The sequence below is a fragment of the Blennius ocellaris genome (genome assembly GCF_963422515.1).
Source record: "Blennius ocellaris genome assembly, chromosome: 19".
In the NCBI taxonomy this organism is placed as follows: domain Eukaryota; kingdom Metazoa; phylum Chordata; class Actinopteri; order Blenniiformes; family Blenniidae; genus Blennius; species Blennius ocellaris.
The window spans coordinates 16192587-16220153 of NC_137668.1; the positions used below are offsets into that span (position 1 = coordinate 16192587).

The 27567-nt window shown below is 41.2% G+C and overlaps 1 protein-coding gene across 13 annotated transcripts in view; it reads right to left on the reverse strand.

Annotated features, from left to right (window-relative positions):
• kiaa1217 (KIAA1217 ortholog) overlaps window positions 1-27567 on the reverse strand; it is a 109792-nt gene that overhangs the window by 9463 nt on the left and 72762 nt on the right. For 10 of the 13 annotated variants that reach the window (XM_080515326.1, XM_080515334.1, XM_080515329.1 and 7 more), the window contains 9 exons: window positions 18906-19101; window positions 14642-14840; window positions 13392-13485; window positions 8467-9359; window positions 6799-6903; window positions 6243-6292; window positions 3861-4000; window positions 3535-3710; window positions 909-1039 (listed from right to left, as the gene is read on the reverse strand). In XM_080515326.1, the coding sequence (XP_080371452.1) occupies window positions 909-1039; window positions 3535-3710; window positions 3861-4000; window positions 6243-6292; window positions 6799-6903; window positions 8467-9359; window positions 13392-13485; window positions 14642-14840; window positions 18906-19101 (1984 nt within the window). Of the gene's footprint in view, window positions 1-908; window positions 1040-3534; window positions 3711-3860; window positions 4001-6242; window positions 6293-6798; window positions 6904-8466; window positions 9360-13391; window positions 13486-14641; window positions 14841-18905; window positions 19102-25969; window positions 26098-27567 lie in introns of those variants that run through there. The other 3 variants (XM_080515335.1, XM_080515337.1, XM_080515331.1) reach the window with 3 other exon arrangements.

Below are 27567 nucleotides of genomic sequence, written 5' to 3' on the forward strand. Positions count from 1 at the left end.
TGAAAAGACAGACAATAACCCTTAATCCTTTTTCAATTAATTTGTTTTTAACTCAGTGCAACCATTTTTTTTTATAGACACTTATAGTGGTAAAATGTGAGAATACTATTCACATTCTTGAAACAATTTGCCATTATGAACCCAAAAAAGTGAGACTTAAATGTATTGAACAGTATACAAATGATTAATACTTTGAAATACAATAAGTTTATCCACATTCCTTAAGCCACAAGTCATCAATTATCACAACTTTTCCAGAAATAATGTTGCAAAAACAAATTGATTCATGGAAATAATTTAACAGTCAGTGGTTCATCAATACCAACACTGAGGTCCAGTGTAAACTTCAGTTTGATGTAAAGCCGATACATACTCTACAAGAGAGGACTTTGTTCTCCTGCAGGGCTGAATAGGGAAAAACATTCTTTTCTGGTCATGGAGTTGTAATAGTCACGGTGCAGATCTTCTTGTGTGGTGCCAACTGTTTGGTAAGAAATTTAAAGTGGGTATCGTCGATGTGGGAAAGCTATCAAAACTTTACATTCTTTATTTCGGTCTCCTTACAGGAAATCTGCTTTTTAATTTCTAATGAAGTATGAAATGTCCCGACCAAAACCAAGTTTGATCCTGTTCTGAGCACCTCGAGAAAACAAAGTAGAGTCTGTTTTTGCAGAGTATGTATCCACTCTATGCCCTACTTGAACCTCTGTAACAAGACAAATTGTACTCTACATTTATCTAATAAGCATTGGATGATGAGGAGCTTTGTTCAGACCCTCGCATTCGTCACCTATCAGCAGTGAGATCCAAAGTATGACCCTCCAGTCACAAATCTACCACTAGACCACCACTTAAAGAGAAAACAAGCCCAATGCACTCAGGGGAAAGGACCATCGTCGGCGTCCTACCTTTGAGCCCTGCCAGAGATTCTCCCACCTTCCTCAGTGTTACCGCTCCCTCTTCCACATCCTTGAGGGTGACCACTCTGTGTGTGGCTGCTGAGTCGTTGTGGAGAGCACCCACGTACTGCTCCAACTCACTGTGAAGACGATGGAAAGGACAAAATAATCATGAGGTGAAAAAGATAATCTCTTTCAAAGAACAAGCAATTAAATTACCCACAAAGTCACAGATGTAAAGTAAAGCCAGTTGAATGGAAGAAATAAGAAGAGGAACGTAATAAGATAACTAATTACACTATACTAACACTAGGGGGCAGAGCACAGTCATTTATCACCCAGCCAACTTCAGTAAAGACATAACAGAGATTGGTACTTTACACATTAAAAAGTCAACTGTATGTAACATGCAAAACATGTCCATAAGATTGACAATGACCTTTCTACTCAGCAATTTGCTTCCATATCCACACTGTATTGTGATACCTGGAGTGGAACTTATCCCAAAACCACAAATGTTGACATACTGAATAGCGGCTTATTTGTGAAAGAGCACATCCGAACATAGAAAACATATCACAGTTCTTCCGAGCTTCCAAGGAAGCCGGCTGTTCCAAGGGGAAATGTGTCGAAAGATAACATTGTGTGCAGTGTTGGAATGCATGAGAGGAACTCAAATGGTGTTTCATTGTGGCCAGGTACCCTTGAGAAAGAGTCTTTTAGAGAAGTCCCCGAATGGGAAGGCAAAAGAAAGGCAGTAAGGACACAGTGTGTCAAACGCTCTGCTGTGCCAAGACTCGGTGGTGGTGGAAATAATTGAAATTCCAGAGGAATGCTATAAAAATGGATCTTTCTTCTTTTAAAATAAAAACAACTTAAAAAAAATATATACCAATTACATATTGTGTCTCATGAATAGAACAAGCTTGATTCATTTATCTATTAAGAGAGCTTTTTTTATTGAAGAATCACTGTCACATCTTCATATTTCTTTTCACATTTCTGCTGTCAACTCAAACTGAGCGTACAGATCCCCCAAAATTCAATGGTTCAAAAATATAGCCACTCACTACATTAACATGACACCAAATATATATATAAAAAAAGTTGGCCAAACTAAAATTCGACTTTAAAAGTAGATGCAGACATGTTACCTCGGAAGAAATCAAAACTTTCAAAGTCGGGCTAACACACCTGGATAACGGTACTGAAAGTACTTCTACTCCTGCATGTATACAGAGCAACGGGACTAGAAGAGGATGTTCTGCACATGTGGTCGTGCTCCACGCCACATCCTGACCCAGAGGTGGAACGGCGTGTACAAAGGTCAACAGTCAGCCGCTCAAACAGAAGAAGCCGCCTGCATGCTAACTGTAAACTTCTGGTCTGTGACATTATTGGTCAACTGGAAAGGGAACCATTACCTACACGTTGGAGGAGTGCATAATCACCACATATTTTTGTGAATTTAAAAAGAAAATCATATCTGTGGATATGTATAAGACAACAGAGTAGCTTAGTTGATCTGTGCATGTCAATGTACTTTGCTGAAATTACAAACTGACATTCAAGCAAAGTACTGGAACACTATCAGGATAAATAATAACTGTATTTTTACTCTGGGGAAGCTTTGCATACAATTATCAATCCTATCCACTGACGACAGAAAAGTCTATTCTATCACAGGATGAATTTGTATTCTTGATTTTTCAAGTAATCCTGTGTTGTTGTTTTTTTTTTTTTTATGGCACCGGGCATCCTAATTGGACGTACTGAGCCATTTTTATGATAAAATGTGGAAAAAATGCACTATTATAGCTCATGATAGATTTACATTCTCATGAAAAGAAAGTTTTCACACCACATTCTCCCACTGGATTTAAAGCCATGCAGCCCTAATTACTTGGCCTTATTTAAGGTGCCAGCAGCCGTGTTTTGCTGACTCACAAATGGCTGGATACCAAGGCTTACGGAGAGCTTAATCTAGCTCCACCGACTACTGCCTGTTCATTTCCCAGAATCCACGAGCTGCTATCATTGTGTTTATTGCAGCAAATGTTCACCAATGTCTAGCAAGACAACGCGCTTTGACCTTGCCTGTAAACATCCAAATAAAAAGGATTCAATTACTGCTCCCTGTTGGCAAGATGAGGAGAGTGAATCAAAATAAGAGCAGGGTAGTGAGTAATTACTCCACAGTCGGGTCCATTGTTCTAGACTGCTGTCTCTAAAAGGCAGGCACAGCCTGCCTGTATAAACCTGCGGGCTGTAATTTGGAGGGTGTTGGCTTGTCAAAGAGTTTAGCATTGAATAGTGCAGGTGAGCTGATAAAAAAATGAAGCCTTTTGGGGATTTCCTATAAATGGAAGCCCCTTGACTTGCACTGCATGGGCATGAACCAAAATCAGCCTGAAGCAAAACAATAAGGAGTAATTGTACAACCAAGAGAAAACATTCAGTGGTGAATACAAACCACCATAGCTTCTGTTTTAGCCTAAATACTTTTCACTTTTTGGCTTTTAAGACATACCAGTATTGTCGCGATTGGTGATCTCATCTCACAGTAACATTTCCCCTGAATTGTGTAAAGCAGTAGAGACGATGGATGGATGAATGGACTTTTAAGCAGTCTTACCCAAGCTGGGTGAGGACACACTCTTCCAGACCCAGGTACTTGTGCCTGTCCTCCTCAACCATATGTCTCTGCTTCTGTACAGGGTCCTCCAGACGACGCATGGACTCTGCAAGTTTAATACTGATTTCTTGCTCTGCCCGCTTCAGCTGTACTCGTAATGCCTCCTGGTTCTGGAGCTGAAGGGGAAGTACACCAAGACCGGCAAGTAAATATACACAGCTTGAAAAAGTATCACAGAAACGTACACTCTCTGACAAACCAACACACAGGTGGATATTAGAACGCACACAATGAACTAGATTAATTAAAGGAGTAAGAGGTCTTGCCTGCAGCTGTCTCATCTGATGGAGTTGCATCCTGAGGTCAGAAACATTCTTCCTGAACTGCAGGAGGTTGACTTTAAGAGGAACTGAGCTCTTTTCTGTTGGGGCTGCAGTACTCTTGGGAGCCAAGACCGGAGAACCACCTGGTCCGAGAGAAAAAAGAAAACAACTGTTGACAGAAAATACAACCCAGAAAATATACAGAACAAGAAATGTTCTCTAAATACATAAAGCAAAGGTTTGTAGTCATTATAAATTCCAAAATTACATCTGCAATCACTGGGTTTTCAGTAAACGTATGGTTTTTCCTTTTAGTTGGAGTACAGTAAGTTCCTCTCCTTCTGTCACCCTGTCTGACTTCACTCTGCAAATTATTGGTTATATTTTACATGTCTACATGTTTTCCAGCAATACACTGTTCTGTTTTTTGTTCCTAATGTTTAGTAATGATTTCTTAAAAGTCTCTGTGGAATATTTTCCTCCACGCACAATAACTGCTGATGCCTTAGCACTCATATTAGCTGCACTTTTGAAATGCCTGTCAACTGCGACCAGCATTTTAAGTCACTGCCGGCGATGGAAAAGAGTTTGAAACCATGGTAACCAGTGGAGGCAATGTTTGTGGTTTGGGTGAAAGTCCCTAAACAGCAATAATTCAATTCAAACTGCAGTATGGGTTTTGACATTAATGACCCTTCGTTGTTTCCAGGACGGTTCTACAGTACCAAACATAACACACACGCACACTCAATACAAAGTATATTTCATACCAGCTCTGAGAACAAGCCTCACTTGAATACTTTTCAAAAATGTAATATATAGTTCATCTCAGTAGGAACATTTAGATTTGCCTACAAATTTTTAAATTCAATGTATCTGCTCGTGGTCCAATACCAAGTTTCTGTTCTGTGTTTAATTTTCCACATTTTCATTCATGTCATCACCCATATTGGATTGCACTTGAAGCGAATCTAAAAAAACTTTTTTAAATTAAAATGATTTTTTCCCCCCTGCATGGCCAAATACTACAAGAGCAAAGCATGAAAACATGTTTATTAATGTCATAATCATCTGAGGTAAATGGAGAAATAATTTGAAGCTGTTAACCAAGCAGAGTGCTTCTTATTAGAGCTTCCTTTACAAAGTAGAATGGGAGGCAGAGCTTTCAGCCAACAGGCTTGTCTCATGTAGAACCTGCTTCCACTCTGTCTACTAAATTTCCTATTTGTTAAATCCTATAGTTAAAGCTTGCTCTCCTCACATCTGGACTATTGTTTTAGTCACGCTGCTGTAGGTTTAGACAGCGAGGAGACCTTATTGATTGTGCTGAGCTTCTCTCCTTTTCTCACTCCTTATACATTCATGAGTCACCACTGCATGTCACCAACATTATCTGTTCGCTCCTGTCTGCATCTTCCTGTAGGATCTCTGACAGTGGAACTGGTAGTTAGTGCTTCCTTCCCCCATCTAGTCTGTTTGATGTCAACATGTTTGGCGGTTGCTCTCTGTCTCTGTCACATCTTATTATTTTATACTATCCTCTAAGCTACTACCTTTGAGTCCGTTTTCTGCAGCAGTGTCCTCAAACGGTGTTTTCCGCTTCACTGACACCAATGCATGCTCATCTGAGGGTATTTGGGTACGACCTCTTGTTTTCTACTTCCAGACATCTATTCACACTGTCTACTTTACAGCTACCTGGACCAGAAGTGCAGGTTACAGTGTACAGTCATCTGTTAGGGCTGTAGAGAAACTGTAGTCGTTTTGCGACAATGGAGGCTTATGAGGGATTAAGTAAGAAAAAATGGAGTGTCAAGATTTCTCATGTTTGATGTAGGAGTTGTCTGCTGAGATGAAAGAACACACTGTGACTTTTCCGATGTTTTGAAGATTCGCTCAAACACGACATGACAAGTAAATCCCTCTGAAAGCTACATGCAAAACATGTCATGAGGCATGAGATTAGACTTAAAGTTGCAAAGGGAGTGTTGTGTTTTCGGTCTGCCAGTGGTGACGATGCATATCTTTTTATTAAAGCTCGATCTGGCCACAGAGCGCTGCAGAGCACAGATTGGATCGCTGAATCATCCAGGCAGGCTTGAAAAGTAATAGCGTCGTGTTTTAAGTAGTGCTTGTGTTTGGCTCTGCTGGATCTCGCCTCTTAACTCCTATTAAACGGGATCTACTGGAGAAAGCATTGTGAGGAAATATGAACCGATGACAAGAAGCCCAACTTTGTTTTTCCTCCCTGCAGTGCTGCTCATTGCAGCCTGTTGACTGACACTGATGTGTGTGGGCTTGTCTGCTCAAGACATTATGGCATCATAACTCTTGTTTTTTAAAGACAAAAATAAGCTGAGATCTCAAAAATGCACTGGTACTAACCTGAGCTGTGTGCACTGTGAGCTGGAGATGATGTCTTCTGCGGTCTGTCACTACAGCCAGAGAGAAACCCATCAGAATAGGATTATGACAACAGAACAAGTCATGTATTAGGGACACTTGAGAGTTACAGGTTTGTATTAGTAGGAACAAACAGATTAAAAATAAAGTATGATGGAAAAGACTGACAAACCAGAAAAGTTCAAATGATGTTAATGATGTTAACAAGCTTCATCGTAGCAATGAAACATTCAAATTCACTGCATCCACAGACCTTTAGACTGTCAAGTAAACATTAGCACAAACTCTACAGAGAAGATCAAAATGCAAAGAGTTGAAAGGCAGACACATAAACCATACATATTGGCCATTTATCTAGAGCGCAAATAAGTTCAATATCAGATTCACAGTCAAGCCTATTTCCTCTTCACCAGACGGTATTAAACCTGAGGGTTTGATATGGCCATTATAGAGGATACACTTTATCGCTCCTGCACTAACCGAGTGGCCAGGCTTTTCATTTCAGTCCCTGACTCTGTCCTATATCATGAATGCTTACCTTGGAGGCTCCTTGGTGCCACTAGTGTTTGGGCCCTTTAAAAGTGCATGCTGAACAAGACCAGTCAAGCTGGCAATCTGTTGCTCCATAGCCTTCATTCGCTCTCTGCAGAAACATCAGAAAATTCTGCTTTCAACACTGCGGCCTATTGGATCACAGCTGCCAGGTGAGCAAGTGTCAGCTCAGAATGAAAATGAGATAGCTCCTAACAGTGATTTTTTATTTATTTTTTTTTTTAAATACCTGACCATTAATCTTTGTGTTATTTTCTTGGATAAATACAAAGAGGTGATTTTTCAAAAAGTGTTTTGTAATTGTGCCTCTGAGTAAATAATGACTCTGGTTAAATAAAAGCAGAGGCTTCAGGATTTACAAAAGCAGCAACAGCTCTTCACAAAAAGACAAAGCTTGAGTTCAAATGGAATAAACAAGATGGGTGACTTTAGACAAGAAAACAAGCCCAAAGGATGACACCCGAGGTGCTCAACTCATATTGTTTTTGTTTTTTCAGTAAGACAAGAGTAAACCGCAAGTGGTGGCTGCCAAAAAGAGAGAGTGAAAGAACTATCTGAAAATTACACTGCTTTCAGAAAACCAAAACAGCGGAGGGGTGGGCCGGCGAACCATACACTGAGACTGCTCAGGAAGCCTGGAGGCTGAAACAGAGAGCAACTTTTGTTTTAGGATGTGATCATTTATCTTGAGGGAGGAAATGGGAGCATGTTGAGGACACAGGACGTACTGTGGGTTTTGCGCCACTATTGAGAAAAGACAGACACTAAGGACTATGTGAACTTAACAATGGTGGACCTCAGAGTCATCGAGAACAGTTTACATGAGTAAATTATATGACAAGTACAGAGCATTGAATGTGACTCTGTTTATTTTGAAAGTTAGGTACTGTACTTTCTTACTTAAATACTTTGCTCTTTTCTGTATTCCCAAGGTGTTTCAAAATGGAGTGGTTTCCAGCTGCCCAGGTGGTCCTTCCTGATTTGTTTGACCGATTGGGCCTTTTCAAATACTTATTCAACTTGGTCAATATTTTCTTTAGTTTTTGAAACCTCCATAGCCCTCCTTTTTTATTCTGTCCACCTCAGTGGCGAGCAACCATTTTGTTCTCACTTTTTGTTTATGTGCTCTCAGTCAGAGAAGACACACGTAACCCAGGTACCCAGTGCTGGGTTTTCCAAACCGAAAAGACTCCTCTGCCGCGGGAGCGTTGAAACAATGGTCACAGAGTAACAAGAAAATATACAGTGAGCTAAAAGAGCTTTAAGATGCGATCCTGTTTCATTGGTTGTAGCTCTGTCTGGGTTTACACACATTCTTACGGCTCATGAATTTGAACAGAGACTGCAAAAACAATGGTCAGATAAACACACACTGGCTGTACACACAAACCAGACTGCAGGATGATTGTGTGCGTTTGTCTGGTGTACATATTGTGCACGTATTCAATTTGACGACAGAGAGAGGGCAGTTTAGATTCTTGCCTTCAGCCATGGATGATGAAACAGAGTCAGAACCAGAGACAGAAAAACAGCAGCTCATGGTTAAGGTGAAACTGGGATGCAGCGTTAGTTCATGCTCCCATGCAATATCTCAATCCTTGTTTTAACAATTACAAGCCTATTTCATATAACATTCAGTCATCTGAGATCTTACCGTGTCTGAGGATCGCCAGCAGCTGGGATGGGCCCCTGGACGTGACCCTGAAGGTCTGGAACGACGGGTGATCCCATGTTGTTTCTGGGCTTTGTCCCCGCTACTTCCTCTTTCCTGAATGACTGGCGTACAGGCGAGCTTCTCTCCATTGGGACACCATGAGGTGGCACGCCGTGAGGTGGCGCGCCGTGAGGTGGCGCGCCGTGGGGAGGCACACCATGAGGTGGCGCGCCGTGGGGAGGCACGCCATGAGGAGGCACGCCATGAGGAGGCCCACTATGGAGGTCAATCATCCGTACATCAGTCATCCTGTGAGGGGATGGGGGAGGAGTTTTGGAGCCCAACGTAGGCAGCTGGCTGTTTCGAGACTTCTGTCTGTACAGTGAAGGGTGATCTATAGTGTCAGTGGGGCTGGGCCCACTGTATGAGCTTGTAGAGCGAATGGACGCACGATGAAATCCACCCATGCCATGATCTGGACCATCAAGCCCGGGATTGGGGTGTGGTCCGTGAGCTGTAGCCATGCCCATTCTTCCCTCCTGGAGGAGGTAAGGATCAGCATACAACCCTTCGTTTCCCCGCGACAGACTGTGGCTCTTTCCACCCATGTCCTCATCTGGCTTGACGTCCCTTCGTTCCAAGATGGCGCTGGGACAGGGCGAGATGGAGCGAGCTGGAGGGTTGGCATTTGCCAGTCGTTCCCTTGGCATGGTGGCACTCACAGGTACAGACCCCTGCCGTGGGCCAAATGGTATTCTGGAGGGAGATGGGGGCATGGAGTGCGGACTAGGGGGAAGCACTCCCTGCATGGGGTGGTGCGGTGGGGGACCCATGGGGGGATGTCTGAGCGGGTGCTGGCCATCACGGACGCCATGTGCCATTTCATTGTGCATCTATAAAAAAACAAAAACAAAAGCATACATCAAAATGATATCAGGGTCATAGAATTTAAACTGTCTATTAGAACAATTAGTGCACAAACAAGCATTTTTTTTAAACATGTTTGAGAAGAGCCAATAAATGAGACAACATACTTCTGTGTACTTCAGAGCTTTAGCTAGTTTATATACTGTGGATATCTTGTACTTCTCATCTGAAGTTAAACCTTGAAAAGAAAAACATCTATCTAAACCAGTTTACACTGTTGCTTTTCAAAGAAAATACACTGTCAGCAATCTTTTGAGAAGCTGAAAATAGTTACTTTCAATGCTCCGAACGCTGGGAAATGCAGCATTTCATTTCAAGTCCAGGATATTACACCCACAGGCCTCAGTGAAACAGTAACACAAACACAAGATTCTTTCTATGGATGAAGCCAGAAATATGTTGATCTAATTTGAAAATGTCTTTCTACCTCAAAGCAGCTCTTAACTTGAGAGTTTGCATGCAATTCCAGGTCCAGACAGTAGTTAAACTACAACAAGATGAGTGTTGTCTGGTTTAATGACTAACCTGAGCCCCTGTTCACCCAACCCATTAGGATCATAAAATGCTAATGTTCAATGATCCAACCCTTTTCCAACAGACTAGCTTTTCAAGGGAGGGAATTGGGTGGTAAAAGTACAAACAACGAGGACATATATATTTAATATGCACAGTACACCTTTAATAAAATCTGGTTATTAGGCACATGACCTGGTGTTGATTTTCACACTAACTGTAAACTGTTTTATTTCCTGATATACCTGCCATTCATGTTTTTCTCATCTTGAGAAAGCTATCAGAAGAAAATGTTCATTCTATTTGCACATAAAGCTTTAAATGTATTTACAATAAATAGTATATGCAATAAAAGTAACACTAAATGAGGTCATACAAGCTTAGAAAATACAGACAATACATACTTATAATTAATTTGTTACTCCGAGACTGAGTGACTAGGAGGCATTTCAACACAAATAAACATATACTCACAGTGTAATCTTGTGTATAAACAGTGATACAACCCGGCTATCTGAAGTGCTGGGTATGATAACGAATGTTGCAGTCACATGCAGGGCTGAATCCAATCTGCCTTCCTGTCTCCCCTTTTATTCATGTCAAACAAACAACCTATTGTTGCCTGAAGGTGTGACTCACGGGTTACAGCAAGAATTCAAGATGAGTCAAAATGATAATGCAAAGTTCTTTCAAAGAATTCAGGCAGTTTTTTTTCTTTTTTGACACAGAGCTGTCAACTACATATTTTCCTCAGCAAACAGCACAATAAAAAGGGTGTGACCTGTGTGTGCGTGCATGTGTGCGTGCGTGCATAAAATGGGAAAACAACGAGTGCTCAAAGTACAGTAATAAATGGGCGAGGCTTGACTGTGATAACAAAATACAGAAAGCTGTTGACAGTGAAAGTTCACGCAGCCCAGAAATACGACAGCAACACAACATACAAGAGGAAATGTGGAAAGCACATAGCCACTGCAAACCATCATTGAACCTTAATGACTTTCACTATTGAGGGCGCCTATACACCTATAAAGAACGCTTGCCCTTGTGAGGAAATTTCTCTGCAGCAGTAGATAAAATGTCTGCCCGAGTTTCCAATCCCAACTCAGCCATATAAGAACAGCTTGTGCCAAAAGGCATCACTTGTCAATCCCAAACAGATGTTGCACCTTTGGAGCACCGAGTGAAGTATCCTAAAATATCCCTCAAACAAACAGATTTTTCTCGATGTCACATGCATAACTCACTGCTTTGAGGAAAAAAAACAAAAACAAAAGAAACCCAAAGAAGTAAAGGCTTGAAAAATAAACCCACGGGCAACAATACCAGGCAAAATGAGTGGCCATGTTGGCAGCATATGTGCAGAGTTATTTTTCCACAATCTCTTAAACTTGCACACAACAGTGTGTGCCTGGAGTGTGCAGATTTGTCTCGACCTTTTGTTCTGCCACAGATGGAAATTTGTAAAGTGATTCACAGGCTTCAGAGGGAGCACAGCAAACAGTTAAGACGAGCTGCAGCATTCACGCACGAGTGTGTGAGCTTTTAAAAGACTGCCTGTACAGCTGGACGCATCAGCTCGTGTGCAGGTTGCTACTTGTGATGGAGATGATGATGATATGAGCCTGTTAAATAAGATAATTGTCCACTGAAAAAAAAAAAGAAAAAACAATCATCTGTTTTTCTTTCTTGAACAAAGAACAAAATTAGGCGGAGTATCCAAAGAAGGATGGATCAGAGGCTCGCAAAAGACAGTATCTCTGTTTACAAAATATCTCCCCCAGCTGTATGTACATAAAGACTCAACAGCCACTATTGACTACTCTATGAAGATGAGATATTGCCGATTAGGCACATTCACCTACAAAAATATACTTTAGTATTTCAAAATATTTGTAGAAATTCTGAAATATGTCTCTGCACAACTCTTTAAGTTACTTGTCATCTTTGCCCTTAATATAAATTACTGATAACCCCCTCAAAAAAAAACCCAACCTTATAGAGTAATAGAATGTATTATTAGATTGTAGAGCTGCTAAATAAAAAAATGTGGTACATTACAGAAAATAACCAAAACCTGTAGCTTGAGCTTTACAAGTGACAAAAATGGAAAACCCTGTAACTTTCAATCACTAGAATGTCCTCAGATAGCCTGAAAGAAGGAAACACTCCATCCACTCTGTGACATGCCAAAATACACACCCATCATCATTAACATAAGCCTACAGGAGCTTTGATTTTAATAAAGTATGTCCTTATAAACAACCCCAGGCCTGGGCCTAAGGTTGGAAACTGCTGCTATAGTGTGTGTGAGTTTTGAAATGCACCAATACCAAATAAAGAAATAACCTTTTTATGAACTGTTATTATGAGGCCACAGTGAAGTGTTTTCTTGACAGTGTATGTAATGTCACCTCCCCACCCCGCAGCCACAGCCCACTTTTGTATCTGTGTCAACCGCCGCTTAGTTAAACAGTGACAGGCACATTTGCGTAGAGACTCTGCATTTTTGTCTCTTACCTAAAGCCAAGATTTCACAATGTTTGAACAAGAGCCGTAATCTCTGAGCCTTTGTGCTTCACTCTTTTCTAGTTTGGTTATAACTTATAATGCAAACCTGCATATTCAGCAAGTTTTTAAGTCATTTTACAGTCTGTGCTGTGACAAAAAAGACTAAAATGAAAAATATCTCTTCCGTTAATACCAGACTGAAACTTTCCAGCTCTGCAAGTGTTTGTCCTCTGTTCAATTCTCCATTGACTTTTTCATTTGTATCGTTGTGTTAAATATTTTAATATTCTCTCTTTTGTCCTTATCGGGGTAAAAGAGGAGATGTAACCAGTGTGTCAAAACAGAATAAAAGAAAACGCTTCTGCAGCACCTCAAAGTCATAAAGCCATCTGAATCAAGGCCTCTGAAACAATCATCACATTTGCCTCGTCATTCCTTTAAACCTTTATCAATTTCACTTCCCTTTATGCGACACAGGCAGTCCAGCATGAGGGAATGGGATTATGGCTGAGGGTAATGTAGTATTTGCAGTATCACAATGGCGCAGCGATGCCCACTGTAAATCTGCAGCAGGAGGAAAAGGAGCAGCGAGGTCACATAAGGGGTCAGGCAGATTAGAGAAACGGGTTGAGGGGGTAAGTATTTGAGGATGGGGCTCTTTGGGCTTTTGCTTCTGATACATCAGCAGGACGGCAAGATCACAAGAAGAAAAAGAGATTAGAGCTCGTACTGGTAGAAAAGCAGTGCTGAGAATTCAGCCCAAACGAAGGCCCCAAGGAGGACAATATGATATCCTCTCCTTTAACTGGATTAACAAGAATCTGGGGGACATTTCTCTCTCAACAGTAAATAGGATGAGAGAATGAGAGCTGTGGGCTCACTGCTCAATCTGCAACAGATCTCATCACCTCTCACAGTTGCTCGGATTAAAAGTACAATTTTCCCCAGCGCGTCAGTGACAGTTCAGTACTCACTCTTGCGTCGCCATTGGCAGGTCGCGGTCCATGGCTGAACGCCTGTGCAGGGTCTTTGTGGTACACCTTCAGGCAGGAGTGGTCTGTGATATTCCTGTAGGCAAAGGAGTTGTTCCCTGGTAAGAAGGCAGTCCAGATATCACCGTCAGACAGCGGCCGATCCTGCCGCAGCCTGGGCCTGCTAAACCGGCCTCCCAGGGGCACATAACCCGAGAGAGGCTCTGACAGCACTCTGTTCTGTGACATTTCCTCTCGATCTCAAAAGCCTGTGAAAACACCCACGGATACTGCGGCGATACGCGTTTCAGTTGCTCAAGCGGAGTCGATCTTTCTTTTGCTGGTCTCACTCCGACTATAGTGCTCGTGGACAGAGCTACTAGCCGTAACGCATCACGGGACAATTTTTTACAGCCCAGATAAAGAATTAGTCACAAAGTACACAGTGCACCTGAAGAGGCACTCTACAGGGCTAAGTTTCTTATCTCTCCAGAAAAAATGCCTTTTTTCTGTTGTTTCTTGTTATTTCTTGTTGTTTGTTCTTGTTATTTAGAAAAACTAAATAACAAGAACAAATGACTGTGTACAGTTTCAGCACATATCTGCTGTATTATTGATAATGCATGCAGGTGAATACCAAACCAGGAAGGTACGAGACAGAATAACAAAGCAGTGAGCTTCAATGTGTGTTTGTGTGTCTGTTACGGATGTGCACAATACTTCACGCAGTGTTTTGAAAACTGCACTCTGAAGCATGAAGGTACCTTAAAAGTGAAAGCCAGCATCGCCCAAAGTTCGCAGAGTGAAACTTTCACAGAGCAAAGTGAGCAGGCAGACGGGAGAGTTGTGGAAGTCTCTTAAAAGTAGCACATCAAAGGCATTTTGCTGTGAGGTTTCATCTACAAATTATTTTTCGCTTTCACATACGGGGAAAAGGAAGTGGGAAGATTTCCTGGTCAGCAACATTTCCTGTTCAGGGAGGGCTATAGGGCTGAAAGTGCTCAGGGGTAGGAGAAAGGGAAATACTTTAAAATGAGGAAGGGGACATCCTACACACCACAGATATCCTGTTCACTAAACACAATATGAGCTGTCAACCTCAAGTTCCCAATTGCTCTATTTGCATTCATATTTATCTCACTTGCACACACGCACACACACACACACACGCGCACACGCACACGCACACACACACGCACACGCACACGCACACACACACGCACACGCACACGCACACGCACGCACAGCTTTACCTGACATCAGCGAGCTCGTAGTACATATTCCTCATGTCATCTTTGACATAGACAGCGACGCTGGGTGACTCCAACATCTTCATGGTGAGCTGTTGCGGGAAGGCACTAACAAACAGAGCTCTGATTGTGTCGATGCTGGTGATCTCATTGGGCATGCGAATCTGCTTGGTCTCGTCCCCGTACTGCAGGTACAGTACACCTGCAGGGAGAAGCAGGGTGATTAATGAGAGATGGGCAGGGTTGTTTGACTGTTCAGATATAGAACAGGTTCAACCCCGTTTGCAAAGTTTAATCTATGAATGAAAATACAACACACAATGCCACTCCTAACCAGTGGGAAACTTTTACATTATAAACCAGCACGAGGGCTCAAACTGCAGCAGAAAATACACTCTTGACAACAGGCAAAAGAAGGAAAACCTGTCATAACTCTAATTTTCCCAGACATATTTGATCCTTTTATATTCAATGAACAGGAAAAAGATGCATACACAGAAGTGGTCAAATATAGTGCACACTAACTGCAGCTTGGGTGAGTTTCCAACACATAATCTTGATAAGATATAAGACATATAACATAATTCATGCAATTCAAAAGACTTTGGACATATGCAGTCACTCTAAGGCCGATGTATGGAATATCAAAATTTTGCATATATCCAACCAAATCCTTAAAAAAAAAATTGTGGTAATGGAATAATGACTGATTATTGCTTGATTTATGACGTAAATTAGAACATTTCTATTTAGTCTAACTATTTATTGTATTAGCGACAAAGTTGAATTTTTTGATATATTTAGGGCAGCGATGGCATGAAATCCTAAAACTGAAACCCCGTCTCCAAAAGTCATCTGTGTTTGATTTAGATTTTTTTTTTTTTTTTGCACTTTTCAGTTAAATATCTGCCAGCCATGGGCTATTGCATCAAACAACCCTTCTAACTTCTGCCAACGGTGCACATGTCAAGAAATGGCATGCTGCATATTCCCGAAAACAGGACAAATTGCTTCAAATTAACATTGATTGCAACAGGACCAGACGACAAAACAGGGCTGTTTTCTCAGGGTGGAACAGTACAAGCTGTGCATCAAACAGCCAAAAGCTTGAACCTCTGAACCCTGGGTGTGGCATCTGTACTGTGCTTTAGAAAAACAGATGTCTCTCCAACAAAATTCATGGACACGCCGACACTGCACTTGTATAAACAATGCCAGTGGGGGAGAAAAAAAAACATTTCTATTTCCAGCCAGTGATTCATTGTTTCAGACAATCGTGGGTAACAATAGAAGTCATGGAAATAATAAAAGTAGTAAAAAAAAACACGTTTTGGGTCTTCCTATAATTATATTCCATCATATTTTATTAAAGCTCATCGGGAATGTCACATTTCATTTACTGCGTTCAGTCATTTTTGCATTCATGCTTTGAGAAAATTTTGCTTACAGAAAAAAAAAGAGGTTTGGTTTTACTCGGTGTAACCTCATAAAAGGACCAAGCCAATAAAAGCTACCAGATGTTGGTGAAATATTATACGAGATCCTACATGCTCCACGAGACACAGCAAGACAGACAGAGGGCAAATCCAGGGAATAAAAATGCTGAGTCCATCCATTGCTCTCTCTGGTCTGTCTGGGTTCCTGTGTAGTAATAACTTAACAAAGTGCCTATTTGCAGAATAACTTCATCTGTCCCCAGAGAGCTGTTATGTTAACACTCACCAGTTTTCACCCAGATGTTAGCAACTAGGGTCTGATGACAAAGCACCATTGATCGCGCCCGACTTCGGAACATTTGGATTCTTAACATTTGCACCGTTTGCTGTGACGGAGTCGAGGAGCTCAGTTATAGCGAAGGAACCGCGGTGCATTCCTGAGTGCCTGGTTTCACTGGGGATTGGAAGCAAATGGCCAGTGGGATTTCTAACCAAATGGGGAGAGTGAGCGCTGCAGACTGACTGACTTTCCACATCTCTCTGGAGAGGCAGAAAAGATTAAACCAAAACACAGTCAAAAGAAACATCCTTCTGTACTCGTTAATATCAGCTGTTCAAGTTCAAATTCAATCAAACGGCAAGAAAAAGCGAGCAAATGTGGCTGCTAAGCCACAAAAGTAATACTTTGAAATACAATCCACTTGATGCCCACGCTCTCGAATGAATCCGATACTCACGTAAAGAGTCTTAAGGATTTCCTGTTTTCCTATGGCTCTTATGATGGGTCTCTGGCAAAGACCACGCTACAACTCTTGCAGCACGAGCAGGAGATACCAAGGAGCCCCAAATGTCCGTTGGGGCTAAGTGAAGCGTGTGTGTTTATGTGAGTGTGTGTGTGTGTGTGTGCATGTGTGTGTGTGTGTGTGTCAGAGACTGTGGGAGGGACACTGTTGTGAAGTGGTGCCCCTTTTTTTCTCCTCCCTCTTCATCACACTATAGCCCCCCCACTGTCCCCATGCTTTGTCCTCATGTTTTTGACCAAGAGGGGAAAAAAGTGTTGAGGCATGTGTGTCCCTACATTCATGAATACCACTGGAATTTAAAAAAAACTGCCACTTTAAAAGCACTTCAAAATCATTTTCCACTCTTGTCAATGCATTGATTTTGTAAGAGAATACGAGGAAAGGAATTCACCCTGATATATTTTATCCAACAGAATACAGAGAAAAACAAAGGTAGTGCAACATTTAAACAATCACTGTGAACCACAATTCTGAGCCAAGTGGGAAGCAAATAGACCGATGCGAGCACCAATAACACATTCTCTCTATTGTTAGACGGTAAAATCTCATCTGGATCTGTCGTACTTGAGCAGATTAAGGAGCCTCAGCTTGTGGAGGATGGGCATGTTGATACAGGGTTTGTTTGTTGGTTGACCTGGTCTCGGTCCCAGTCTCTTAAGATAAACAATGGAGGATTAATGTACATTTATCCTTCTGATGTAGCTTTGTTTGGACTGGAGCATGTCAATAATTCAAACTACTTTTATTTTCTATTTTCAGATTTCAGTTTTATCTGTATTAACCACTTCAGCTTTTTTCATACTTCAAAAATATTGCCAAAATATGATTTTTTTATGGTATTTCCCCCTTTTGTCTTATAAGAACTATAATAACATTTTTATGAGACATTTTGAATTGTACCAACCTGCATGAAGTGTGATATAAAAGTTATATTAAACTTTAATTGGTTGATTAGAAGCATCTTACATGACAGTGTGACATGGTTGTATGATCATTCAACCCAGAACCTAGTAAAAAGTCAAATAGTACTTATAAAGAGGTATAATCTCTCATGACTCTCAATTTAAACTATTAACATACAGTACATGTGAAGCTCCACAGACAAAATTCCAAATTCAATTTTGAAGAGTTTGTCTAAGCTCATATGCCTGCTCTGTGGGATTAGTAAATAATGTCTAGTAGTTCTATGTTTATGTGCAAAACACATGTGGGGCATTTTAAATGGCAACGAAAATATGCTTTTCAAAAGTTATATTTTTCCCTTTTCTTTTTTGCTTCGTCAAACAAATAAAAAAAACACACTAAACTGCCACATTGTTCTTTTCATTTTCAACTTTAGTCAGACGAACTTCTCAGATGCTTCCTCTTAACTGTTAACTGCGGCCTTCCTGAGTTGCAAACAAATGTTGAAGTCCGTCTTTGAGGAAAAACCATGTGCCCTGTGCTTCGTTTGGATGGTTGTCAAACTTTTCGCATCGCTCCGATTTTGTAGCAGAAACCCAATTCTACACAACTTTCTACCATCCTGCATATGTATGCAAATGAAGCGCAGAGTGCAATGATAAGACGGCCCTAATCCTGCCAATAGCATGGCACACTGTGGATGGCTTGCTCTATCTTTCACAGCAGTAGAAATGAATGCTAATTAAAACAAAACTGTGAGCTCAGGAGGGGGGAGAAGATGGATGGAGTGACATATAAAGACTCGGGACGGTAAAGACAAACCACTGAGATCGCAGAGTTATTACAGAGAGAGTACTTAAGTTATGGCAAGATTATGCTAAAGGAGTGTTATCAAATAAGATTGATGTTTCTTAATTTTCATCGCGGTATATTAATGAGGCCAACTTAAGATTTCAGATATGGTTTCATGCAGTTTTCCGTCTCAATACATTCTTAAGAGACCAGATTTATCAATCCCAGTGAAACAAATCACACAGTTTTAAATAAATTTCAGCATAAAACAAGACATTAAATAAGAAAAAAGTTTGGTTTTAGTATAAACTAAAATGAAATCACACAGCGTACCTAGTGAGCGGTCCTTTGTCTGGTTGGTTGATCGCACTACAGGCAGGCTGGCACGAACCCGGCTGCCGCGGGTGAAGCCCATGGGTGCGTCACACTCAGACATGGCATCCAACGACTCCAGGGAGGCCAGGGAGAGGTGGTCAATCTGGTCGCCGACGCTGGGATGGGGGCTGGCGCCGTGCTTTGGGCTTCTGCTCTGGAGTGGGATGTGCATGGAAATAAGTATGAGACCATAGGCACAGTGTATGAATGAATCTGTACATGCATGAGGGTTACAGTCTCAAATCTTAGAGTGCATTGTGTAACATTGTATTTAGGTTACAGTGCATATGATGGAGTAAATAAAACAACATTGTCTGTCAGTTTGTTAGGACTCGCACATTCTTTACCAGGCAAGAATAAAGAAAAACAACAACATTGATGTCAATTCTGAGCTCTATTCCAGAACAACAACTAAATAAACCAAACAAAAGCAGCCATGCAAATGGGCCAGGAAGCTTTAATACTTTATATCATGGTGTCTAATACATGCCGACACATGGAACACTTCTCTGTGCTGCCCCATAAGCATATCACTGCTCGAATGGCTATCAAACACGAGACATTTCTCAGCCCAGTTCAACAGTGGTCTCTAATTATAAATGTTATACGCACCCTCATGTTAGCGTGGTTAGTCATGATGTTAACGGAGAGACACAAAGAGAGATCAAACAAAAAAAAAAAAAAGGTGGACCTATAAAAGAGATTCCTTTGACCCACTGATCAAGGTTGAGGACTTATGCGTCAAATCTTTCAGATGAGCTCTCCAGTCTGTAATCAGAGCTGCATGACGTGGCATCCAGAGCTACAATGAAAGCATGTGTGACATGACTACCAAGCCCACTGAGCCATTGTGCACTCAGGGTGCTGTAAGGTGATCTGGAACTCAGGGACAAGGTAGGACTGAAACCAAGGGGGCCAGTGAACACTGGGCTCTTTATTTAATGCCGTTTTTCGCTGGCAGAAGAACGGCGCTGCGGAGCCGATGCAGCTGGAGACACAACTCCAGATCCACGGCGTGATCACACCTGAATGTACGCGCTGCTGTTCGCTCACATTCGGACAAACAAGGGATCCTCACACGTTAAGTGTAGCTGACATTAGCTAAGCTTTTCTTGGCCAGAACTGCTTTAGCCCGACAGCCAAGACGTACCGGCAGCCACACGCAGGGCAGACGCTGAGAGACACGGGGGCACGCCGGGGTTGGGAACATGGTCACACAGCAGATGTTAGTGAGGGTGCGAACATGGTCACACAAACACACACACTCACACACAGCAGTATGATGCAGATAAGATAAAAAAAATAAGAACGACTAACTCTGTGGGGCAATTGGATTTTCATCAAATACCTCTGAATGTCAAGCTCAGAGTGAAGGGAGGAGAGCATGCCCTGTAAAGACTGATGGGAGAAAAAGAAAAGAGAGAGAGAGAGAGAGAGAGAGAGGGAGAGGGAGAGGGAGAAAATGAAAAACAAATGGCAAAGAAAAGCCAGTGGGAGGTCGAGATGGAAAAAGAAATGGCCATCAAAGAAAACACCAGAACCATGGAAACAGATCAACGTCAACAGCAGACCAAAGTGAAGAAGAAAGGCTGTAAGGAGCTTCAAAACGTTGTATCTTCTACACAATCTAGGGACTGATTGTGTTGACCTTAAAAGCACTTACCATGTTTTATAAGTTCATGTGAGGTAAAATAAGCATGTACTTGAATATCCTGTCCATCCCACTACTTACTACATAGTTCAGCCACATTAATGGCTGCCATTTCTGGAATACAATGCTCTTTAGGCTTTTCATCATGGGCCTTGTCCTTGTTAGATATTTGCCATGTCCCTGCAAGCGTTTCTCTGATGCACCTTCCTGAGAAACTGCTGAGCTATCGCTCAACTTCTGTGATTCCATTAAAATACGCTCCACTCAGGGATTAAAAATAATGAATAAAAACCCTGCTCCCACATTGCCAATACAATTGCGGACCTTTTAAAAACAGTGAGGTCACATGGAGTTGACATGTCACCTAAACCACATGTGTTGGAAATTTAAACTGAAGACTGAATGATTTATGACGTTATTCAACAGCCCTCCCCGTGTGCTACTGTGTTGCACTTTGCATGTTACACCTACAGTAACGCTGTCAGAGATGTTTGGCAGTGTAATTCAATACTTTCTGAAATTCTAGTATGGTGGAAGAAAACCACATACATTCAAACTTTAACTCGTGTATGAGTTTACCAAGGTGTCACATTTCTGAGGTTGAATTTTTCTTTCCTGTTCAAATTTCAGTTCATTCTGGATGGATTACCCCACTGAAATACACAAGCAATTAGTTGACAATAACAAAGTACTCCACATACTGCTAGCAGTTCTCCTTTTTAAAAACATCACATGAATATAAACCTTGGTATGAGAACAAGTCACCAACTTTTGCCAAGTGGATTCATTTGCACTGTTTTTGTCTTTTCACATCTGCAATAAAGAAAATGTGACTGGATCATCATTTCTGTGTGTTAGTCTCTCCTCTAATGAGACTAAAACCATCCTTGAAGTTGGAAATCGACCCAACAAATCTTTAGTTGCTCAAATGCAAACTAAACTGAAAATCAAGGACATGAGTGTGTTGAAATATTAACTGTATTCAGAAATATGTTAAAATGCAATAAATAACCAAATGTTTTCACAAAGATACAGGGAAGCTGCATGTTGTTGGACACAACAACACAACAGACAAATGCAGTAGTCTTTTAAATACAAGCACTGAACAATTCAAGATTTCTACAAGCATTTCTATAAGGATATGCTTGTAGAATTAAGTGTTGAAGAAGTAATGACCTTTTGCTGTGCTGAACCAACCGAAAAGTAGATTTAACTTTAGGACAAGTAGTAACATTAGACAATTGGAAATAAGAGGAAGGGTCAGATTTGTGAATAAGACTGTGGTTGCCAAACCACTGCTCCTGAAATCACTGAGCAAATTAAAAGGAAGATTACGATATTTCGTACTTTAAAAGTCACCGTCCTGTTTTCCGAGGGCCAATTAAAACATTTACTTTGGGTCATGGCTGAGCTTCAGGAAAATGGCACAAAGGCACAATGTCACAGCCGAAATGCGCAGGAGAGGAAGAAGGCTAAAGCGTAGACAGTCAAATATAAAGATGGAGGAAATTGCAAATGAGACCTTCTCCTTCCCCGTGGAAATGGGTAATTAAGTTAAACCACTCCACACCAGTCTGCATCTGACAAATGAGGCGTCCTCTCCAAAGGTTAACAGTTTAGCTCAGATGAACTTGACTGTATCGCTCTCATGCTTTCTTTTGCAAGCATGCAGGAAGAAGCCTTGCAACTAAAGACACTTCCTTTATCAGTTAACCATTTTTTTTTTTTTTTTTTTTTTTTTTACTTAAAGGTCCAGATGTGACAGCCGCAGGCTGACCACTGATTAGCACTGTGAAAACCTGCTTCAGCACGCTCGCACCGATGTGACATTCCACACCAGCGATTTTCCCTCTCTTCAGTCAAACTGTACAGCCTGTGATTCTGCTTTTTCAGCAGTGGCTCGCTTGGTACACCACACTGACTCTGACAGTTATGATGAATGTGAAACTGAGACACCGACATTAGCTTATACACACGAATATGACAAGCTATAAAGTCATTAAAAGAGCCCATTGGGTGCGAACGTGCCTAGAAAATAAAGCTTGAATGTAGCAAAAAAAAAAGAAAATGTGTACTTTGATATGAGTAGGTTAACAGCAAAATGCTGCAGCCTGTGAATCGACTAATATTATAAGAGACACAACAGCTGACATGATGAGGTATATTGGAGCAAGAGTAGAAAGAAATACCGAATTCAGACTTAATTAATTTAAAGATGCAAACTGCACTTTTACACATCAATCTGAATTGTTTCAAACACCATTTGCAGAAACCTTGTTTTTCAAAACAGATAAAGAACAATATATGGTGAGCCTTTAATGACAAGACACAAATATGCTCGCAGACAAAATAGAAAAATGAAATTAAAATTGCTCTGTCTGATCATGAGAAGGATACAAAGAGAGAGGGTGGGTGTGTGCATGAGTGAGTCAGGCCATTGTTCCAGAAAATCTCACCCAAACTCAGGACATCCTGAAAAACATTTACGCAACAGTCATCCGACAAACAATAGGCTGTCATCAAAAAAGAAAGCTCAGGTGTGCATTACCAAAATCCACTTGAATTTCCAACTTCACGTTATAGACGTTGCGCTCTCTTTCGATGCAAACATTTCAGTTCTGTACATGCACAAGGCACTTTTCACTGTCGCCTGTCTCAACGGTTACAACACCACTTTCAAATTGAATGCACAATGCAACATGATTTCACAAAGCAGAACAGGTTATGTTATATCGAGCGGCCTGCGTTCTAGCTGCTGACAGACAGGCTGACATGCGGAGTCGAGTCGGGGCGATTAAAGTAAATTACACTTGTTAAGAATAATGGCAGCCCCCATCAGAAGCCCGCTGTGTCACTCATGGAGATTTAAGTAGACGTAGCCTCAATAGCTGCCAGATCGTCACACACGACACCTGCTGCCAGGTCACAAAAAAGCCCACTGATTCGTGCACTCTTTTCTTTTTCTTTATATAATCGACATGGCTGGGCTTTATGGCAGCTTTCTCATAATAGAGCATGGACTTCACCTTGGAAAGTAAGACTATATCTCTATATTCATGTTGACGTTTCTTTGTGTGTTTTTTTTACCTTCTCTGCACACAATAGAAAATCTGCAACAAACGAGGCAGAGCAAGTGTCACAAGGCATCACAAGAAGTTATAAGAGCTCATGGGCGGATGTGTTCACTTCAACAGCAGTCACCACTAGCGTCCCAGTACAATGACTCGCATTCATCTCTGAGAAGACACACAGGTACCCAGGAAAAACAGGTTTGGTTCGTTCATTCCACATCGTTTTTTTCTTGATGTGGAAGTTGGAAAACATGAGGTCAGAGGTGGCAACTTGCACCACTTTAACCACAAATTTGTAGTGAGCATGGCTCGGCACTTATGCTAATTTGGCTTTAAGGAGCAGCGATAGAGCGAACTATATTTACCTGGCTTGATCTGCATGTCAAACACAAACAGAAGATGGTGGCTCTGCTGCCCGTTAACCAATAAATTAACTTGTATTTTTCTGCTGGATTATCTCTCTTAGAGGTGGCAAAATGTGCAACATTTTGATTAAATATCTATTGTGCAAATGATCCGCAATAGTTAGTGCTGTAATTTCACAACAAGAGCATCTGGTTCAAGTCAGCTGAAAAATGTGATCAGTCTGTGTGGAAGCTCCACGTTCTCCCTGTGCCTCCCCCGATTCGCCCCACCATCCAAAGACATCTTTTAGGTTGTTTCGTGACTCTAAATTGGTGATTGTGAGTCTCACGCTTATAGAAATGACTGAAACTGATGACCTGTTGAGCGTGTAACCTGCTTTTTACCCTGCATTAGCAGAGATAGGCTTCAATTCTCTTTTTGAGATTTAATAGAAAAAAAAACATTTAAAAAAGTTGACACATTAATAAACCTGAAAGTCAGTGCCACTGCACCTCGACACAACTTTAAAGATTCAAGCCTACGCAAGCCGACTGGTTAGTGCACAGTACAACTGCATTCTGTAGACAGACCATCACCTTTTGTGCTCCATAGCCTCGATGACATTATAGCAAAATCCCTCAGTCATCCATTCTCATTCAATGCTTCCACATCCCTCTATCTCTCCCTCCTCTGATGCATTCCTCCTCTAATCCGGTCATCAAAATCCCCACATGACCTTTGAGAGAGAGAGGGGTGTGCTTTGTTGATTGCTGTGCTAATTTAGAGGGCTTGAGAATATCAACAGTAAAATATGGCAAAAACTTTGAAATACGGTGCAGAAGTTCAAGACCTACAAGTTCTACAATTAATTTAGGATCACACCATACATCCATTTCCTTTACTGCAAAATAGTGGGGGTCCTGGAGCCGATTGCAGCTAACTATTGACCAAGGCAGGATACAATCTGGACTGCAAACACACAGTCAGAGTCTCACACACTAAACAATTGAACACAACCTAGGAAACACATGTAAACTGCACACAGAAAGGCCCCCCCATGCCCAACCCAGACTCTTCTCACTATAATGTCACCCCCTCCATGATGTCCTGGTCAACCACAGGAGCATCTTCAGCAACCGTCTCATTGCATCAAAGTTCAATTCAGAGCACCACAGGAGATCCTTCCTTCATGTGGCTATCAGACTATAACTCTTCCTTGTGAATGTTGTTTTTGTTGTGTTTTTACTGTCAAGCCATTCTTCCATGCATACATTAGTCACTGTTAAGGCTTGTACATGTGGTACATATTAACATTACTCATTTAATTCATTTAATTCTTACACATTTGCTATTTAACATTCTATTTTTTTTTTTATATTCTATTGTGTGGAGCAACACTGTAAAAAAAATCTCTGGATAATGAAATATTTTTCGATACAATGCTGTTCTATCAGGTCAGCATGTTTACCATTACACCACATTGCACTGACAAACCATCCATTTTCATGCCAAACAATGACAAGAACTGTCATTCTGAAGTGAAATATTTCATTGGCAACAAATAAAAAGAAATACTTCAAGCAGAGATGATGCAGTGTCTGGTGAAAGATGAATAAAAGAGGCGAGACGACAATCTGTTATGCCATTTGTGACATTTTAAACAAGTGAGCAAAGCCGTCCCACTGATTTTATTCAATCATACCTACACAACTTTGTCGCGGTTATCAAAGGCAGACATCAGCCTCTTCGCTGAATGAGCAAGGTCACAAATGTCCACTTTGTGTGAGCATTAGATGCATCAAGTAAAAGAAGGTTACAGCATAAAAAAAATACTATCTTTCATCCAATTATGTCGCGTAACACTTAGAGGTCTAACAACATAATTTTCATAAAATTTAGCCTACCAAAGCAGCAAACATGTTTTCGATGCAATGAAGCTGAAAGCCAGTATTTACCATACTTGACAAGGGGCAATCTCCTTCCACAGTTTCCCTCCATGAGCATGTGGAAACTCCCTGCTCTAAAGGAAGCAGGGTCTCTTCCTCCAGTCTTATTCCAGCTCTGGAAGCACTTGCTGTGTACAACTGCCCTGTCCTGCTCCCTTCTCTTTCTGTTTCACCTCACAGCGGAAGCCCCCACCCCATCCGAAGCACACGCCGCCCCCACAGCCCTAACGATGGAACAGCACAATACAAACACACAATCCACGCCGAGCAGACAGCAGGGGAAAGTCATTGTTTGGATGTGTGCTTTTCTACATCCGTGCACCATTGTGTGAGAAAGAGATTGTGTTGGAAAGCAAGTGACATCCACAAAAAAGAAAGAAAAAAAAAACACCTCAGACTTGCTGAAATATTTCTTACTTCCATGGTGTTTCTGTGAACTAAGAGTAGAAAGTCTGTGACCAGCAGCAGCTTTAAACTGCAAAAAGTTTAAATGCTAAGCTTAAAAAAAAAAAAAAAAAAATCCCAACACACAGTTAAACACTTTTTATCTTAAAATGGCAGCTTAAAGACAAATCCACATGTCCAATCTCAGCTCCAATCGTATTGCCCCGAGGCTGGAACTGAAGAGAGAGAGGTGACACTTGTGCCCCGAGGAGATAAGACCCTCCTCTGGCCTGAGGGATACCGAGTCAGGCTCTCATCCTGAAGCACAAATAATCTGACATGCATGAAATACACATGCATGGCCCCCACTCTGATACACTCCTGTACATATTTCTGTTAATGTTGGGCTCATGACAAGAGAAATTGAAATTATTAAAAAATTAATTAAATCATGACAAGAAGCTGTGCTGAGATCGGATTGTAGAAATCAAGCCAAAGGTTACATAAGTTAGCAGGTCCAGACTCATACCAAGACTGACAGATCGTGTTTTCAGCTTGCATGCAATGATTCGCACACATCTCCAAATGAGCACATCTAAAGTCTATCTTCAAACCCACACACCCTCTTTCAAACCAAACAAATACATGCAAAATACTTTCTGGCGGGGCCTAAGGAGGTGCGATCTGTTCAGACTTGTTCTTTAAATATTACTTTATCAGCAGCAAACACAATCCTGCACTGAAAACTTGGAGCAACTGAGAATTGAAAAAACTAAAAAGAAAAACGCTTCATTATTCAACTAAAAGTTTGATTAACTCGCATCACCTAAGGATTCCTTAAGAGTGACAAACAAAGTGGACACAGCGATGCCCACATTTCAAAAAGGTCTATTGACTCAACTTGTTTTCACACAAACCTACGATCGCTCTGCTTCCATTTCACGTCTCTGTCTGCGAGTATCATACATGTGAGATACAACTCTGATTAGAACCAAACTACAAATCTGAGTTCAACAATTGCAAAGCAACTATCTGATAGCTTTAATGTCACTGGCATTTTTAAGAGGAGTCATAGTGTATTCGTTAAAATCTCTTCTGCCAAATCTGGTCTGAGTATTTCAATGACATTATCATATTGCCTTCAGTTGAAGGTAATCCTGCGAGATTTGCATTTGCGGCAGTGAGATATGATCTCAGATAACTACAACACTCCATTTTTGTCA